This window comes from Drosophila navojoa, chromosome 5 (assembly GCF_054131105.1).
Source record: "Drosophila navojoa isolate 15081-1374.11 chromosome 5, UAZ_NAV_1.0, whole genome shotgun sequence".
Classification (NCBI taxonomy): Eukaryota; Metazoa; Arthropoda; class Insecta; order Diptera; family Drosophilidae; genus Drosophila; species Drosophila navojoa.
The window spans coordinates 12,640,928-12,657,159 of record NC_142893.1 but is presented as its reverse complement, the minus strand read 5'-3'; the positions used below and the strand labels follow the sequence as shown (position 1 = coordinate 12,657,159).

The 16,232-nt window shown below is 39.6% G+C and overlaps 4 protein-coding genes across 7 annotated transcripts; 2 read left to right on the top strand and 2 right to left on the bottom strand.

Annotated features, from left to right (window-relative positions):
* The first annotated feature begins 356 nt into the window (after positions 1-356).
* On the top strand, positions 357-2,617 carry Cyt-b5 (Cytochrome b5). Its single transcript, XM_018105004.3, has 2 exons — positions 357-591; positions 1,941-2,617. Exons 1-2 carry the CDS (start codon positions 472-474, stop codon positions 2,226-2,228), a joined length of 408 nt encoding a protein of 135 aa, XP_017960493.1. The 5' UTR covers positions 357-471; the 3' UTR covers positions 2,229-2,617.
* Positions 2,618-2,694: 77 nt separating this feature from the next.
* On the top strand, positions 2,695-5,072 carry Gpo2 (Glycerophosphate oxidase 2). Its single transcript, XM_018104993.3, has one exon. The coding sequence runs from the start codon at positions 2,695-2,697 to the stop codon at positions 4,825-4,827; it is 2,133 nt and encodes a 710-aa protein (XP_017960482.1). The 3' UTR covers positions 4,828-5,072.
* Positions 5,073-5,497: 425 nt separating this feature from the next.
* Positions 5,498-13,638, bottom strand: Pfk (ATP-dependent 6-phosphofructokinase). Of its 3 annotated transcripts, none has more exons than XM_018104991.3 (12): positions 13,481-13,638; positions 13,314-13,425; positions 13,170-13,261; positions 12,850-13,114; positions 11,891-11,992; positions 10,245-10,586; positions 10,016-10,170; positions 9,068-9,176; positions 7,516-7,704; positions 7,018-7,460; positions 6,111-6,953; positions 5,498-6,047 (listed from the first exon to the last, which is right to left on the bottom strand). In XM_018104991.3, exons 1-12 carry the CDS (start codon positions 13,522-13,524, stop codon positions 5,909-5,911), a joined length of 2,835 nt encoding a protein of 944 aa, XP_017960480.2. In that variant the 5' UTR covers positions 13,525-13,638; the 3' UTR covers positions 5,498-5,908. The 3 variants fall into 3 exon arrangements, with proteins under 3 accessions (XP_017960480.2, XP_089117600.1, XP_017960478.1); XM_089261474.1 differs by lacking the exon at positions 9,068-9,176 and adding an exon at positions 8,475-8,583; XM_018104989.3 differs by lacking the exons at positions 9,068-9,176; positions 12,850-13,114; positions 13,170-13,261; positions 13,314-13,425; positions 13,481-13,638 and adding an exon at positions 8,475-8,583 and having other exon boundaries at positions 11,891-12,653.
* Positions 13,639-14,140: 502 nt separating this feature from the next.
* LOC108654009 (uncharacterized) lies at positions 14,141-15,132 on the bottom strand. 2 transcript variants are annotated; one of them, XM_089261476.1, is made up of 4 exons: positions 14,993-15,029; positions 14,868-14,929; positions 14,564-14,785; positions 14,141-14,505 (listed from the first exon to the last, which is right to left on the bottom strand). In XM_089261476.1, the coding sequence occupies exons 3-4, from the start codon at positions 14,740-14,742 to the stop codon at positions 14,202-14,204; spliced, it is 483 nt and encodes a 160-aa protein (XP_089117602.1). In that variant the 5' UTR covers positions 14,743-14,785; positions 14,868-14,929; positions 14,993-15,029; the 3' UTR covers positions 14,141-14,201. The 2 variants fall into 2 exon arrangements, with proteins under 2 accessions (XP_089117602.1, XP_017960492.1); XM_018105003.3 differs by having other exon boundaries at positions 14,564-14,929; positions 14,993-15,132.
* Between the last annotated feature and the right edge of the window lie 1,100 nt (positions 15,133-16,232).

Below are 16,232 nucleotides of genomic sequence, written 5' to 3'. Positions count from 1 at the left end.
TCGCGTTAACCTGATAATTAATAACAGCCGCAAAAATATTCGAATTCTTAAATCTAATAACTAAAAATCGGCCTATCGAATATAAAGTACTCATAATGGTTCTGTTAGGGCTATGTTAATATGTCGTGAATAAGTGCTAGCAGACTGTTGAGTTAATTTACAAACTGTTAAAGCTTAAAATTTATATTGATATAATAATTTTCTACACCAAAAAATGCTTAAAAGATAATTTAAATAATTGTTAAGATACATTTAAAATTATAGCTCGCTACCATTCTTAACATAAATTGCTTACTGTTATTAACACCTTAGGCCAATGTTAAGTTTTTGCTTTTTATAACAGACTCTTTAACGAGCAGATGAACGACACAATCTGTGAGTTGGTTCGCTCATTCAGTTTCAGCGAGTCGTTCGATCGAACTTATTCCATACTCTATTAGTAATAGAAACGCAATTCAACAAGTCATCGACATGTCCGGCGAAGGAGAAAAAACTTATACGCGTGCCGAAGTTGCCAAACACAATACCAACAAGGATACATGGCTGCTAATTCACAATACTGTTTACGATGTCACAGCATTCCTGAACGAGGTAAGCATAGTCTAGCAATTAATCAACAGCAACAACAACTCTGTTGTACACGTCGGAATGAGGGCGCGGGCGATGGAATTTGATTTCCCCTTGTGTGAATAGTTGCTGTGGGAAGGGGGACAAGTTGTCTTATCATCATTACTTGGGTTTTATAACTCGTCTTAACAGTGTTATTAGTCTGTACATACATATGTATATGTTTCCACTTATTGCGTTTGAGAATAAGAGAATATTACCCGTAAAACACGAGAAGCCACTTGCCCCTGTACTTTGACCTACGATCTATGAATGAATGAATGACCTACTCATGCTCACAGCTACATTGAACTTGTGAAGATACATATTGTATTTGTTGCTTTTTCGAAACATTCATGTTTGTATTCATATTTATTTCATATTATTTTTCGTGCCAGCGCGTAGTTTCAAATGTTTTTTTATATTCATTATCAATGGAAATGGGGCAAAAGTTAAGCAAAATCTGTACAAACGAAAATTTACATTTCATTTTATTTACGAAACCAAGACACTATTTTGTATTTAAGTACTCAGCTGTATAGGGAACGAAATTAGAAAACCAATGTTAAGCGAATGTCACAAAATTGTGTGTATATATATTGTACAAATCAGATCTGCTTTATATACCTTGAACTTATAATCCAATCAACTAGAAAGACCTAAATTAGTGTAAAAATCGACATCTGTGATTCAGGTAGTGTAACAAAAGAATATATGTACATATATATATATACATGCATATATTTGTAATAATAAGTCATATAATATTTAAATAAATAAATTCATTGTTACTGATATATATACATATATACATTATATAATAATATATAATAATTTTTCCATTTGAAATATATAAAAAATAATTTGTACGTAATTTTTCTTATATATATATGATAGGAGTATATAAATTATATATATTCATTATTATATTTATTACTATCTATTAGTATCCGCTAAAAATCCTTATACAAATGAGCAGATGCTAGTCATTATGACCATTTGGTTCTAAGTTCTGCTGGTGATAAGAAGGCCCAACACTTAAATCATTTCTGTGTTATAATGATTACGTTGCATTTTGTGTTGTGAGGCAATTAAAGTTTGTGAATGATGAAAGTAGTAGCTTGCCTTGCATTAAAAACCTTTCGACGTTTATTCACACTGTTTAAAAATAGATACGCTTCATCCGACTGACGTGGGTCGAACGCGGGCGCTCGATGTTTTAAACATTGAGCAGGGTTTCACGGTCAGCGTAGAAGACAACAGCAAATCATTTGCATAGTTCGGCATATGAAAAGAGCGTACTTAATATTCGTTATTCGTTTGCTTTCTTGCAGCATCCCGGCGGTGAAGAGGTGCTGATCGAGCAGGCGGGCAAAGATGCCACCGAGAACTTTGAGGATGTTGGCCACAGCAACGACGCGCGCGACATGATGAAGAAGTACAAAATCGGCGAACTGGTTGCCCATGAGCGCACGAAAGTTGCCCAGAAATCGGAACCCACCTGGAGCACAGATACACAGAACGAGGAGAGTTCGATAAAGTCGTGGATAGTGCCGCTGGTTCTCTGTCTGGTTGCTACGTTCTTTTACAAGTTCTTCTTTGGCAATGCTAAGCAGCAATAAAGTCAATAAATAATTCCCACTCGCCTCAATGCTGCACCACTGGACGCCTCCACACAGTGAGAGAGAGAAAGAGAGCGACACACATGTAAAGAGTTGATATCCAGATACCCTGCCTTTATATACTAATACTGTTGTGTCTCATACACTTGCCGGAGGCGTTTGGCTACGCGCTTGCCGTTGTCGCTGGCGGAATTTGTAGAGAGAATTTGTGCTAAGTTTAAAAGATAAAAATGTGCATGTTTTAGCATCTTGTTTTTGTACTAATTGCTATAGTAAGTGGGTTTGAGTTTTCTTATGAGCTAGATAATTGTTTAACTTTCCAACACGCAACAGAAATATACACATACAAATATATTTAAATAGACTATTAAATATGAATGTATTCGAAATTGCTTTGTTTGTTCTTTTGTCAAAACAAAATTAATTTTCGAACTCTTTCTTTTTTTGTATCACAACTAATGTTACCATGTCGAAATTTATTCACGTAGCTGTCCTGGCCGGCAGCTCAATGTTTGCACTCTCTGCTGCCGGAGCTGCCCCGGATCGAAGCAAAGCGCCCCAGATGAAACGTGAGCTGCCCACACGCAACATGAATTTAGATGCGTTGCGTCGCACCGAGTACGATGTTCTGATCATTGGCGGTGGAGCGGTAGGCGCTGGATGTGCACTAGATGCAGCTACACGTGGATTGAAGACTGCCCTGGTTGAGGCCGATGATTTTGGTAGTGGTACTTCGTCGAAGTCCAGTAAATTACTGCACGGCGGTCTACGAGATTTGGACCATGCAATCACACATCTCGACTTGGCCGCCTTTCGGCGTGTTCACTCATCGCTGCAGGAGCGCAGAAACATTACCAATCTGGCGCCGCACCTCAATCAGTCGGTGCCAATTATGTTGCCCGTACACAATTGGTGGCAGTTGCCCGTCTATTGGATGAAACTGCGTCTCTATCACTTAATGGCACCGGGCACATCGAAAGGCTTCACCTACATCAATAGCCGGAAGGCCCTCGAAATGTTTCCGATGATGCGCCGTGACATGGTTGGTGCCTTCGTCTTCTACGAGGGCCAGCACGACGACGCTCGGATGTGTCTCGCAATCATTTTGACCGCCTCCCGCTATGGCGCCGACGTCTGTAACCACATGAAGGTGGTCGATCTACTGCGGGACAAGAACAAAACTGTAATTGGAGCCAAAGCTATAGATCAACTGACCGGCAGAGCTTACACAATTCGCGCCAAAATGGTCATCAATGCAACTGGCCCCATGAGTGATTCTATTATCCGCCTGGAGGATGCTAGTGCGTCGCAGCAGTGTACGCCCACCTGGGCCTCGCACATTGTGCTGCCGCCCTTTTACTGTCCCGAAGAGGTAGGGCTCTTTGATCCGTACACGGACAACGGCTCGACGATATTCTTTTTACCCTGGTTAGGGCATACGCTGATGGGCACCTCGGATGACACACGCGAGGCCGCCCAGGGGCAACAGCCAACGGAGATGGAGGTTCAGTATCTCTTGGATAGCATCAGAAACTACATTAATCCAAATTTTGATGTACGCCGCTGTGACGTGCTCGCAGCTTGGGGCGGATATAAGCCGCTTCCCACTCAGTCGACGGAGCTAGCTCATTCGACGCTGAAGAACCATGTGATTTCTATCGGGCCAGGTAACATGGTGTCAATTGTGGGCGGCACATGGACATCGTTCCGGCTGATAGCAGAGAAGGCCATCGACGCTGCCATTATTAATGGGGGACTGCAGCCATTGCGCAAGCATTCGATTACAGCGACCTCGTGCAAACTGGATGGCGCCATTGGCTGGACTCCAAACATGTTTATACGGCTGGTGCAGGATTTCGGCCTGGAACGTGATGTGGCCAAGCACTTGTCCGACACATACGGTTCGAATGCGTTCAAGGTGGCCGTTGGCGCCAACTCCAGTGGCAACGTATGGCCCATTATAGGTAAACGGTTGCACTCCGAATTTCCCTATATTGTGGCGGAGGTGCGACAGGGGGTTAGAGACTATGCCTGCACCCTGGTCGACATGGTAGCACGTCGGCTGCGTGTTGCATTTCTTAATGTACAGGCGGCCGAGGATATATTGCCCCGCGTGGCCAGCGAAATGGCGCGCGAGCTGAAATGGAGTCGAGCAAGGCGATTGAGAGAAATCGAAGAAGCACGAGAATTTCTAAATACTCAAATGGGAAATACAACCGAATTCGATCCAATTCATATGAACATACCCATTAAGCTGTCTGTGGATCAGGTGCAGAAGTATGCCGAGCATTTCAGAAATCTCGACGAGGCCAATACTGGCTTCGTGTCGATAAATAAATGCTGTGCGGCCATGAAGTCGTTCGGTGTTAAAGAGGTGCCGGTGGACCTGATGCACGACGTGCTGAGGGACATTGACTGTCACTCCCAGGGTAAGGTGAATCTCTACGAGTTCCTCATGCTCATGTCGGCCATTGTGCACGGAGACACGGCATATTTACGATATGCCAAGATGCGTTTAGACCAGAAAATTTCGGCAATAAGCCGCCGTCGGCGCAAGCAAAGTGAATGTGCGGTCGACCGATCCGGGGGCGGCTTGTGAAGATCGAATCAATCAATCTCGTCCAAAACTCAGTGTATTTAAATTATTCTGTACTGTCTCTTATACTATTTATATTTATTTGGTAGTGCTGCCATATCGTAGCAAACAGAACCTAGCAGTGTTGCCACACTTTAGCTAGGCAACTCAGCTCATTCGAGTCGTTCGCGTTCAAAAGTATAACGGAAATTATCGAGCAGTAACAGTAGAATATAATGCGAAATTAATTAAATATGGAAATGTGTTTTAAATTTGTATTTGAGTTGTAAAGTTGGATATCGACGCGCTTTGCGTTATTTTGTTTAGACTTTGTAATCATTAACAATTGTTTTCTATATTCTCTTAGCAAAAGTCGTATATGCCCTATGGAGCTTGTGTGTATATATATAATAGTTATATGTATTTGTAACATTTGTATATATATATTTGTATTTTTGCAACAATGACGATAGCATACTAATAGTGTGTTTCAATACATTTAATTTTGGTGAGTAAATGTTGCCAGGTGAAACATTTGTTGCTATAATTCATGTATTTATGTAATACACATGCAAAGGTGAAAGCAATAGTAAACAATTTTATGTATGTGCTATAAATATATATTCAAAGTGAGAAAAACGAGACATAAACTAAAATAAATAAGCAATAAGTGAATAAGGAAAATTGTACAAAGTAGAGTTATGAAGAAAATTATAAATAATTATTGTGGCGGCAGATTTGATACAGATATATGCATATATATTGATAAATATACATGTGGGTATGTATGTATACATTAGAAATACATTTAGTTGACATGGATTTTTTTTCGGAGTGCACACTTTCACTCTAGGGTATGGTTAGATTGGCTAAATATCATTAAATATTAGCTGCCTAAACTTTGACCTGAGCTGAGAGACATGTTTATCGTATAAATATGTCAAAAATGTTTACTATATAAATGAAACAAAAGAGATAAACCAAAATTTACAACGTTCAAGTTTGTTGCAACTGTCAGAAGAGAAATAAACATTAAGATTGATTCTACGATGTTTTCTATGTGCACTGGGCATGATAAGTGTTAGTTGTGTTCTTCTTCATCTGTCTAAGCGACGGCATCTGTGGCGCACTCCTCCTCGACGGTGATGTACATGCCCTCCTCTTCGTAGGCCGAGTCGTGCTTAGCCAGAATTCTGAGCAATGGACGCAGACGCAGCCACCACTGCTTCTTCGGTATGCGTTGACTGTGGAAGATGAGGGAAATAATCAGTTCAATTCGCTATAGACTTTCCTTTTGTGGCACTCACTCAAAGTTGGTGTCGGCAATGAGATCGACCAGGGGTGTGAATCGATACTGCCGCGAGACGATGCCCAGCAGTGTTGCTGTGTCGGTCGATTTGCAGTTGACGACGCCATTGCTGTCGATGTTGTTCTTGATCTGTGTGGCCAGCCAGTCGACGCACTTGGCGGCCATTTTGGTGCCCATGTTGCGATCGAATGGACTGGGAGATCCACCCTGTTGCATGTGGCCCAGGATGTTCATGCGGCAGGTGAACAGACCCTTGCCTTCCTCTGAGTACAGGCGATAGATGAAGTCAGTGGTGTAGTTCTCACTGGCCTTCTCATTGCGCAAGATGAGGCCGCGAGACACGCCCTCGGCCATTTTGGACGCCATGTGATAGACATCCTGTTGCAGATCCTTGATGGAGAACTTCTCCTCATATATATACGCGGCATCCGCACCACCAGCCAGGCCAGCCAACGTGGCCAAATAGCCGCTATAGCCACCCATGGTCTCAATGACAAACACGCGACGCTTGGTGCCCTGGGCCGACTGGCGAATGCGATCGCAGATTTCGGTGATCTCATTCAAGCCGGTATCGCAGCCGAGCGAGAATTCAGTGCCGGGCACATTGTTCGAAATGGTCGCCGGCACCACCACAATGGGTATGCAAAACTCTGGATAGTTGTCGCGCTGATCGGAGATTTGGCCAGCGGCGTGGTAGCTCTCGAATCCACCGATGATCAGCAGACCCTGGATCTTGAACTCCTTGAGACGAGCGGCGATCTCCTTGAATTTGCCCTCGGGCAGAGTACGCTTAGTGCCGAGGTAAGCACCACCCTGACCCACCCAGCCAGAGACATCAGACCTGTGGAGTGGAGTCAATTATTGAATATGTTTAACTACATAGTTACTTATAATAATCTACTCACCAGCCCAACTCGCGCACATTGCCAGCAATGAGACCCTCAACGCCATCGTTGATGCCATAGACAACATCGCCGCGATAAATGGCATTGCGCACAAAGCTGCGCACGGCCGCATTCATGCCGCAGGCCGGCGCACCAATGTGCATCACAGCCAGCCTGTAGCCCTCGATGCCCTTGCCCTGCTCGTCGAAGTTCTCCTTGGGCGGCTTCAAGCGCGTCAACATCTTGTAGGTCTCCAGGTTGCGTTCGAAGGAGCGACCGCGCAGCTTCACAGCATCCGCCCAGCGACGCTCCGCCATGGCCTTGGCTACAGCCTGGGTGCGCTCCACACACTCCATAAGTGGCACACGAACCGTCTGGTTGCCGTCCAGCGAGATGACTACCGGCACTGACTCCGGCGTGGCTTCCATCAGAGCCAGAGTGGCCTCGGCGCCCATGCGACAAGCCTATTTATTCTACACTTAGGTCTCAGTTTAATTATAGACAACTGCAATTACTTACCAAGACACGATCGAAGGCGCTGGGATTGCCACCGCGCTGCACGTGACCCAACACAGTGATGCGAGCGTCGTGCTTGAGACGCTCGTCGATCACTTTGCGCACCTGCTCGGCGGTAATTGGATTTCCCTCGCGATCACTGGCGCCCTCGGCCACAATGACGATGTTCAGACGCTGACCAGCCGAACGTTCCTGTTTGAGAACGAAAGCACCAGACGTTAGACATTGCACCGTTCTATGCGATTCTCAAAATATGAGCGGGTTAGTAACTTAAGTGTGTACATACATAGAAGCAATGAAGAATTTCAAAATATATACAAAGTGCTACGTAAATATGATAGTGATATCTATGAAATAATATATGTATATATGCATGTATCTATGTAAATAAGAGACGACACATGTGAGGTTATAAGCAAAATGAAACCATGATTAAATACAAGTGAGACAGAGAGTGAGAGCGAGAATGTTTGTGTTTTTTGTTTGTATATGTGTAGCTTAAACAATGAATTTGAGAGAAATCAAAATTAAAGTAAAAGTAAATCAACAAATAATCCATAAATATATATAGATGTTTACTAATCCAGCTAAGATACAGTAAAAATAAACGTAAACCAAGGCGTAAGAGAAGCCAATTAAATTGTCCAGCAAAAAGTAAATAGGTGTACTTGTTTATGTGAGTGTATGTGTGTGGCTACACTTTAACCCAATAAAAACCAATTAAATAGCCAATCAATTAGTAGTTTCTAGAATCAGTTTTTGACAAAGAGCTGCTCGCTCTTTCAAACGTCTGTTAGAAATGTTAGAAAAAGTTTTAGTTAAATTAAAATTCCTCTTTTTTTATCTATATATATATATACACAATTTGAATAATTTAGTAGTAAAGCGAAAAACAAAACATCATCGTATAGACTTATATTGAGTTTGACTGGAAAAGGTAAACCCTTTCGCAGTGGGCTGACCTGAGCTAACTTTTTGCAGAGATCATCCTGCCAGTTAGTTGGTACGGGCTCTTCGGGTATGAACATAAAATCAGCCTCTGTGGCAATGGCGGCTGAAATTGCCAAATAGCTAAAAACGAAAATAAATCAAACACACCGAAGAAAAACACGATGCGCACAGGTGAATGAATTGTTAATTGATTGTTCATTAATTACAATATGCTAAGGATATGGATAGACGAGGATTGGGTGGGTTTGACTCGGGCTTATCATACATCTAGTTTTTGAATCGAATATGTATGTATATAAAATAAAGTAAAGGCAAAAAATATATACAACAAAATTCAGAACTTGATGCATGATATTTTCTATTTATAATATATATATATAATATCTGAATAATGCCTGCTCGCAAGTGTGTGTGTCTGTGTCAGTGTCTGTGCGTGTGTGTGGGTGAAATGCAATGTTTATATGTTTTGCTGCTGTTGTCTATTGCAACAACGAAAAGCAGATGAGGCGCGAGAGATAGAGAAATAGAGAGAAAGATAGATAGAACAAACACATGGTGTTTGGTTGCTTTTGTTTTTTTTTTTTTATAAAATATCACTTCTTGCCTGGGCCAACTGAGTGCAAAGCCTATCTGGCCAATCGACTTTCGGCGGCATTTCGGGTATAAATATGAAATCGGCCTCGCAGGCCAGGCCACCAACGAGCGCTAAATAACTGTAAAAATATATGTGTGTTTGTATTATTTGGTTATACATATATATATTGGGAAAATCAAAAGGAGCGAATCAACAAAGGGCTGGGAGAAGGAGAGTGACAAATTAGGAAACATTACGAAATGAGCATCAATAAAACAGCTGAGGAGAAGAGGAATATTAATTATAGTAATATTAAAAAAACTTCTTATAGTTTCAATACATTTCATCATCACTATCTACTATCATATATCTAAATGTGAAATATAAGATTAAACAAGGCCTATTTATTTTATGGTAGCCCTAAAATCTGCCCAAGTTAATTTAATAATCATAAATAATATCAGTTGATATATAACTAGACGTACTGTAGTAACTAAGTTCGTTCTAATTTCATCATTTTCTTAATTATTAGCCCAACACTTAGACTTATCCATCTCATTACACATAGAGATCACAAACATTGAATGTTTGATTAACAAATAAACGAAAGAGAACACAGAACGATTTGGGTCTGATAGATATATATATATATATTGTATATATGGAGGAGAGAAATATAGTTCTCGTATGCGGGACATTCAACAATCGATAGCTGATGGCTGATGGCTGATTGCTTGCCTGGTCCAGTTTGAGGGTCAGTCTATCGGGCCAATCTTGTGGCGGTGGGTACTCGGGCAGAAATACATAGTCTGCCTCGGATATAACGCCAGCGACAACTGGTAAATAACTATAAGTAGTGAAGGCATTTAGCATTTCGAATTTGACACTTGGCAGAGCTAACACTTTATACGTAACTAGTTACACATCATAGATAAAATAACTAAGACCACTTAGATTCATCAATAACAAGTGGCTTACCCGCAATGACGGCCCATGACCTCCATGATGAAGGTGCGCTGATGCGAGTAGGCAGTGCTAGCAATGGCATCGATGGCCTCAATGATGCGATGCAACGCCGTATCCGTGCCAATGGTCATGTCCGTGCCGCAGAAATCGTTATCAATCGAACCCACCTGGAAAGTTCAATAGATAGTGATTAAAAGTGAAAGCGAGAGAAAGCGAGAGAGAGAGAGAGAAGAAGACTTACCAATCCAACAATATGCAGAACGTTGTACTTGCTCTTCTGCTCCGGGGTAATGCTCTTATTTTTCTCCAGCTCATCCAGCAAACTGGACCACTCCTGACGGAACAGATTGGCGCCAGTCAGCGAGCCATCGCCGCCAATGACCACCAGATTGGTAATGCCACGTTGCACCAAGTTATTGGCAGCCTTTAGGCGGCCAGCACGCTCACGGAAGTCCTTGCATCGAGCGGAGCCAATGATGGTACCGCCACGATGTATGATCGATGACACCGACGACCAAGACGCTTCCTGAATGCAATCGCCGCCATCCACCATGCCCTGATAGCCTTCACGAATGAAGTACACCTAAAGTCACAAATTATTGAAAAAATGTATTAAATTGTATTTCAATAAATTTATTATGAAGCAAATATGAATCATTTATATGAAGAGCTCTCAGAAAAACTGTTTCAAAATATTGATTAATTTTTTATTTATATATATATATGTTATTTATTTACAATTTAATTTATTAATGCTAAATAAATGCTCAGTAATACTTCCGTTCAAATACTCATAAAATTATTATATGATTCTATTTCTATTAATACAATATTGCATATAGCTTAGTACTTATCAGGCTTTATAGGCGATAGAATGAGCTAAACAAGATTCTTAATCGTCATATAAACCCAACATAAAAATATATATACTAAGTAAATTTGAAAAAAAAAAAAAAAACAAAGAAGAAAATTCAATTAATGCTTGCATAAAATAATCAATTTTAATCGCTGATTGAATTTGATTTTATATAATAAACCTATATACATACATATATGCATAATGTTACCCAGAATAATTTAGCATACAAATCAAAAGTGAATAAAAGAAAATGAAAGTGACTTTGAGAAAAAAAAAGTGAAATAGAAACATCAGCCTTGCGACAATTTATTCATTGCAAAAATCATCATCATCAACAGCGTACAATTTTGAATAATTTGTTTCAATTGCAATTATTTAAAATTTCAACTCTTTGCCCTCTCCCAGAGTGTGATAAAAATTTGGCATATCGGACGCTCAAGCACCCAATTCACTTGCTCGAGTCGATCAATAAAACCAATAATAGGCAAATAGTAATTCACTTTTCAAACAATAACCGCATTTTCTCAGATATATCTGCGTGATCGTCTGTAAGTTGCCCGAAAATAAACTCAATGTCAAACGCACACGGACACAAGAGTCGCCTGTGTGTAGTGGTATTTTCAATGTATTGGTGTTCTCTATGAACGTAGTGTGAGGCGCTTTTATTTGAATATTTTTTTCTTTTTTTTTTTCTTTTTTTTTTTTTTTTTTGCTACCCCCTGGGTTATCTAACGGCAATTCACACCGCCAGTAGAACAAGCTAATTTGTTTTATTTCTTTTCCTTCATTATGATTTAATTGCAAGTTCAGCTGATATATATAAATTAGCTATATATAAATACATATATGCATAACAGAGTCTGCTGTAGACCATAAAGTTCAATGGCTGAACTTGTTCCGGTAACCGATAAGAACATTTTTGTGAATAATATGTATGTGTGTGTGTGTGTATATATGAGTGTCAGTGTGTATTTCCAAATTATATACATATACCAATTCAAAAGCACTTGGCAGAGGTCAAAACTCACCTTGCATCCCAAGTAGATGGCCATACGCACACATGCCCTCACAGCAGCATTCATGCCCTGGGAGTCGCCACCGCTGGTGAAGACGGCCAGGCCCTTGTCGCGCTGGGAGCCGCGTGCCAGGAAACGTTGATTAGTATCACTATTCATTTTTTGGCCAAGCACCTCTTTCGATTTAAAAGTTATTCAAATACAAGTTAATCGATTCAAAAAACAACGGTAATGCACACACACACACGCACGCACGCAGAGGGAGAGAGTGAGGTGAGGTGAGATTGAGATAGAGAGACGGACGCACGTATCGAAGTTCAAGTTGGATGCACCCAACGGCAAATATTTTGTGAATAGCGCGACTGGAGGAGCTTCGAGGAAGCCGAGTTGTCCAAATGAACTGCGCAAATCTTATGCTGGCCACAGATGCCGTGGCTATGTGCCTGCGAGACGATTTTCACAAACTGGGCGCGAGAGCGGCGGTCGAGCGCAGAAGTTTCGGTTTTGACGTTTCAAGGTGACCTTTAAACGCAGCAAACGCTTTGCGTTAAGCGCAACTACACGGCACACTGATGCAATGAACTGGTTGGCTGGCGTTTTTATCGCGTCGCACCGTCTCGTTTTATGCGTAATGGCACTATGCGCGATTTTTAGTAATATGTTTCATTAATGCAACGAATTATAACAGTAATGCGGCCAAGTTTATGCTATCAATTTGTCCGTATGTGGGTGAAAATGGGCGATTAGTCTATTGGACTTTTTTTGTTTACCACACACACACACACGCACACACAGTGAGTGTCATATAGACAGCTGTGCAACAGCTGTGCGCCCATCGCCAGACAAAAGCTCTTTTACGCCAGCCAGCTTCTGCATGGCACATGAGAAGCTTTTCAACACATGTACATGCATGTAGCCGTTAATAATTTGAACATTAACCGATTACATTTAATTGGGATTGTGTTACTCACATATTTGTTCTTAAATTTAGTATAGTTGGTAACCCGTACGCCTTCTGGCTGGCCATAAGATGCTTCGTCAAACATTATCAACTCATTGTCATCATAACCCATAAAATTTACACTGCTTATCATTGGGGCTAATTGGTTGCTTAAAAGGATTAGTTCATTTAAACTCTGTGGGTGACATTTGAGAGCATTCAGTTGCGGCACATTTGCAGCCCAGTACGCTTTATCGAATTGCTGCTTCTTCCAGACATAATATTCTAGCTTAGGACTTGAAATGGTTTACCTACACATATTTTTGCTGTAATCTCTGCAATCTCACTTACTTATAAAGAAACATGGAGTCCATTTTTGCATTAATTTCCATTGTCAAAGTATTTAATCTTTCTGAGCAGCCATGCCACTGATTGTTTTTATGCTGCAAAGATAATATTATAATATATTCAAAATTCGATATATATTTAACTCACTTCACTGGCTTGAGCGCTTTCCAATTGCGAATCCGATTGAGACGGCTCGGACACCTGCTGTTTACTGGGACAGTGTTGGGTCGTGGGCAATAGCTCCTGTGTTTCGACTAGGCTATGGGCGATGGCTTTCGATCAGTTTTGGGTATTACGCAGTAGTTTGTACATACCGGGCTGATAATTTAGAAAATACTCGAAATTTTAATGCATGCATATCAATTACTAAAGGGACAAATCACTACAAATCACAATTATCTATAAAATACATACTCAATTTTGACTACGTTTGATATAAATTGCTATTTAAATAATATGTCAAGCATCTGATCAATTAAAGACTGGCATACTCTGTTTAAACAAATATTTTAATTTAAAATTAAGAATTAACTGTTAGCTGTTGGGCAAATCGCTAGAGATGGAATTTTGGTTCCAGTTTCCTAATATGAATAGTAAATAAGAATATAGAACATAGAGTTTTTTTTAGGAATAGTTCGAACAATATATGTATGTATATAAAAAAAGCTCAGAGGTCTCTACCAGTCGAGCAGTGCCGCTAAGAGTCGATAAGATCAATTAACTTGAATAAATAAAAAAAAAAATTACAAATTAAAATAGTTTCAGTGACCAACAAAGTAAATCCCCCCACTCCAGTAGTCCAATAGGTAATCCAGATGCAATAATTCGATGATATCCGATGATTGCTAGTTAATTACACATACTATATGTATACTTATCATATATTTAGCTATCACATCGTATTGTGTGTCTACATAGGAGGCACGAATTAGATGGCATGAAAATCGAAAGAAAGGCCCAATGCTAAACTTACATTGAATTTGTAATTGTAATTGTTATGAATTATTCAGTTGGCATTCTTTTCACCAATTGGCTTCACCTATATCTTTTCAGGTAAATTACATATTTTCGCTTCGTTGTTTTCATTATATTTTTCTTCGAACGACGTGGCAGTTTCACAGGTACAGACTTCTCATGCTTATCCTTCTCCTTGAGCCTTTCCTTCTGCCCTTCCTGCTGTCTATCCTTTTTCTGCTCCTTTTGTTTCTTCTTCAAGGCAAAGCCAACGCGTGTTTCAGCTTTCTTCTTGTTCTCGGCATCTATATATTGTCTTATATGGTTCACAGTACGATCGAAATCCAAACTTCGAGTTACGTGCACAAGTCGTTGCATATTCGGACTTTAGCCATAAGAAATTATTATGACATAAGCGTCTAATTATTGATCACATTGATTACCTTTTGGTAACACTCAATCCCAGATTACTGATATCATCGAGTGCGCTGTCCACAGCATTCACCACAGTCAACACCTCGGCTGTATTATCGCAGAGGTAGCGATAATACAAATTGATATTCTCCTTCTTCAAGTCCATGAGGTAGTCGTACTTCCTGGCAACATCCGCACAGCTGGTCATTCTGTTCTTGAAGGCCAGCAATTTTTCGTTATCGCTGCGCCGACTGAAAAGGATGCAACGATAGTCCTGTGAATGACCGTTCCGCAGCTGCATGGAGACGGCTATTCTCCCAACACAAGCATTGCCTCGGCCAGAATAACAGGATGCGGGCAGAATTTTTAGGAAGTGAAAAGCATTGTCAATGTTGCTGTTAAAGATATTTGGCATATAGATTTGTATAGGTCAACAGGACCAACTCTTCGGCACATACCGAGTTATGCACTTCGTCAAAACTTGAAATTTACAGTTATGCATTCCTAAAAAAAAATTCTACGTAATTTTGAGAAAGGTCCGAAAAGGAATGGCATACTTTGTTCGTTTTCATATTCATTTCATTATATTGAAGTTATGCGTGGATATATAGATTGTGTATATAAATCAGCCTATAAAACTCATTTAATGCAGTTTATGTATAAATAAGAAAGTTTATCTGTGCTAAGAATGAATCCAATTGGAGCACAAATTTACCATTTTATTCGTAAAGTAAATCCAAACGAACTCTCAAACTTTATTATAAAGTCTATGCTTCTTACTCATAATCCATTGCTGAAATAAGAATAGAATATAATGAACACAGCACAATTTTTGTTTTGTATTTTTATTTTTTTGTTTTTTTTTTTTTTTGGTAATTAAGAAACTGTAATTTCAATAAACTTAAATTTTCACATCAATCTTTGCCTCCACACACACATACAATTTATGTGTGCTCCATGTTGTGTTGTTGTTGTTCTTCAACACATTTTAAATGTTTTCTTTTGTTTTTTTATTTTTTTTTTTTATGTCAGTGTATTATGTATTTGCAGTTTCCATTTGGGTTATTCGACTCGGTTTTTTATTTTGTATATTGTAAGCGTAAATTCAATTGCGAAAATATACAATTATACAGTTTTTATACACATTTGCATAGATCATTTTGAAATTCCTGGTTTGGCGTTTGCTCTTGTTGTTGTTGCCAACTCGAATTAAATTGGATCTACTTAGCTGTCAATATATGTATGTAAGTAATTTCTGTTGCATTTGTATTTTATATTTTGATTAGTTATCAATTTCCTGTTATTTTGCAATAAAATGCCCTGATAAATCAAACTTAATATCAACAATAAAGCAGAATGTTAAACTAGTTGAGTTTAGCAACAATTGGCATCATTCGAAAAATAAAATTAGCATTTTCTCTTTTTACTTTTTTATATAATTGCTTCACACACCTGTTTATTTTTTTTTTTTTTAATTTTCTTCATTTTGTTTTTTGGGCTTGGGGTTTTACATTTAAACATATAGATGATAATAAAAATATAAAAAGTAAACACTGAGACATTTAGTTATAACAATTGCACATTGATACTGTTATTGCTGTTGCATTTGCATAATTGCATATAGTAAGTATATATGTATATGTAAGTACGTTATAAATAGTTATCGCATCGATCATACGATTAATTTAGATACTAGTT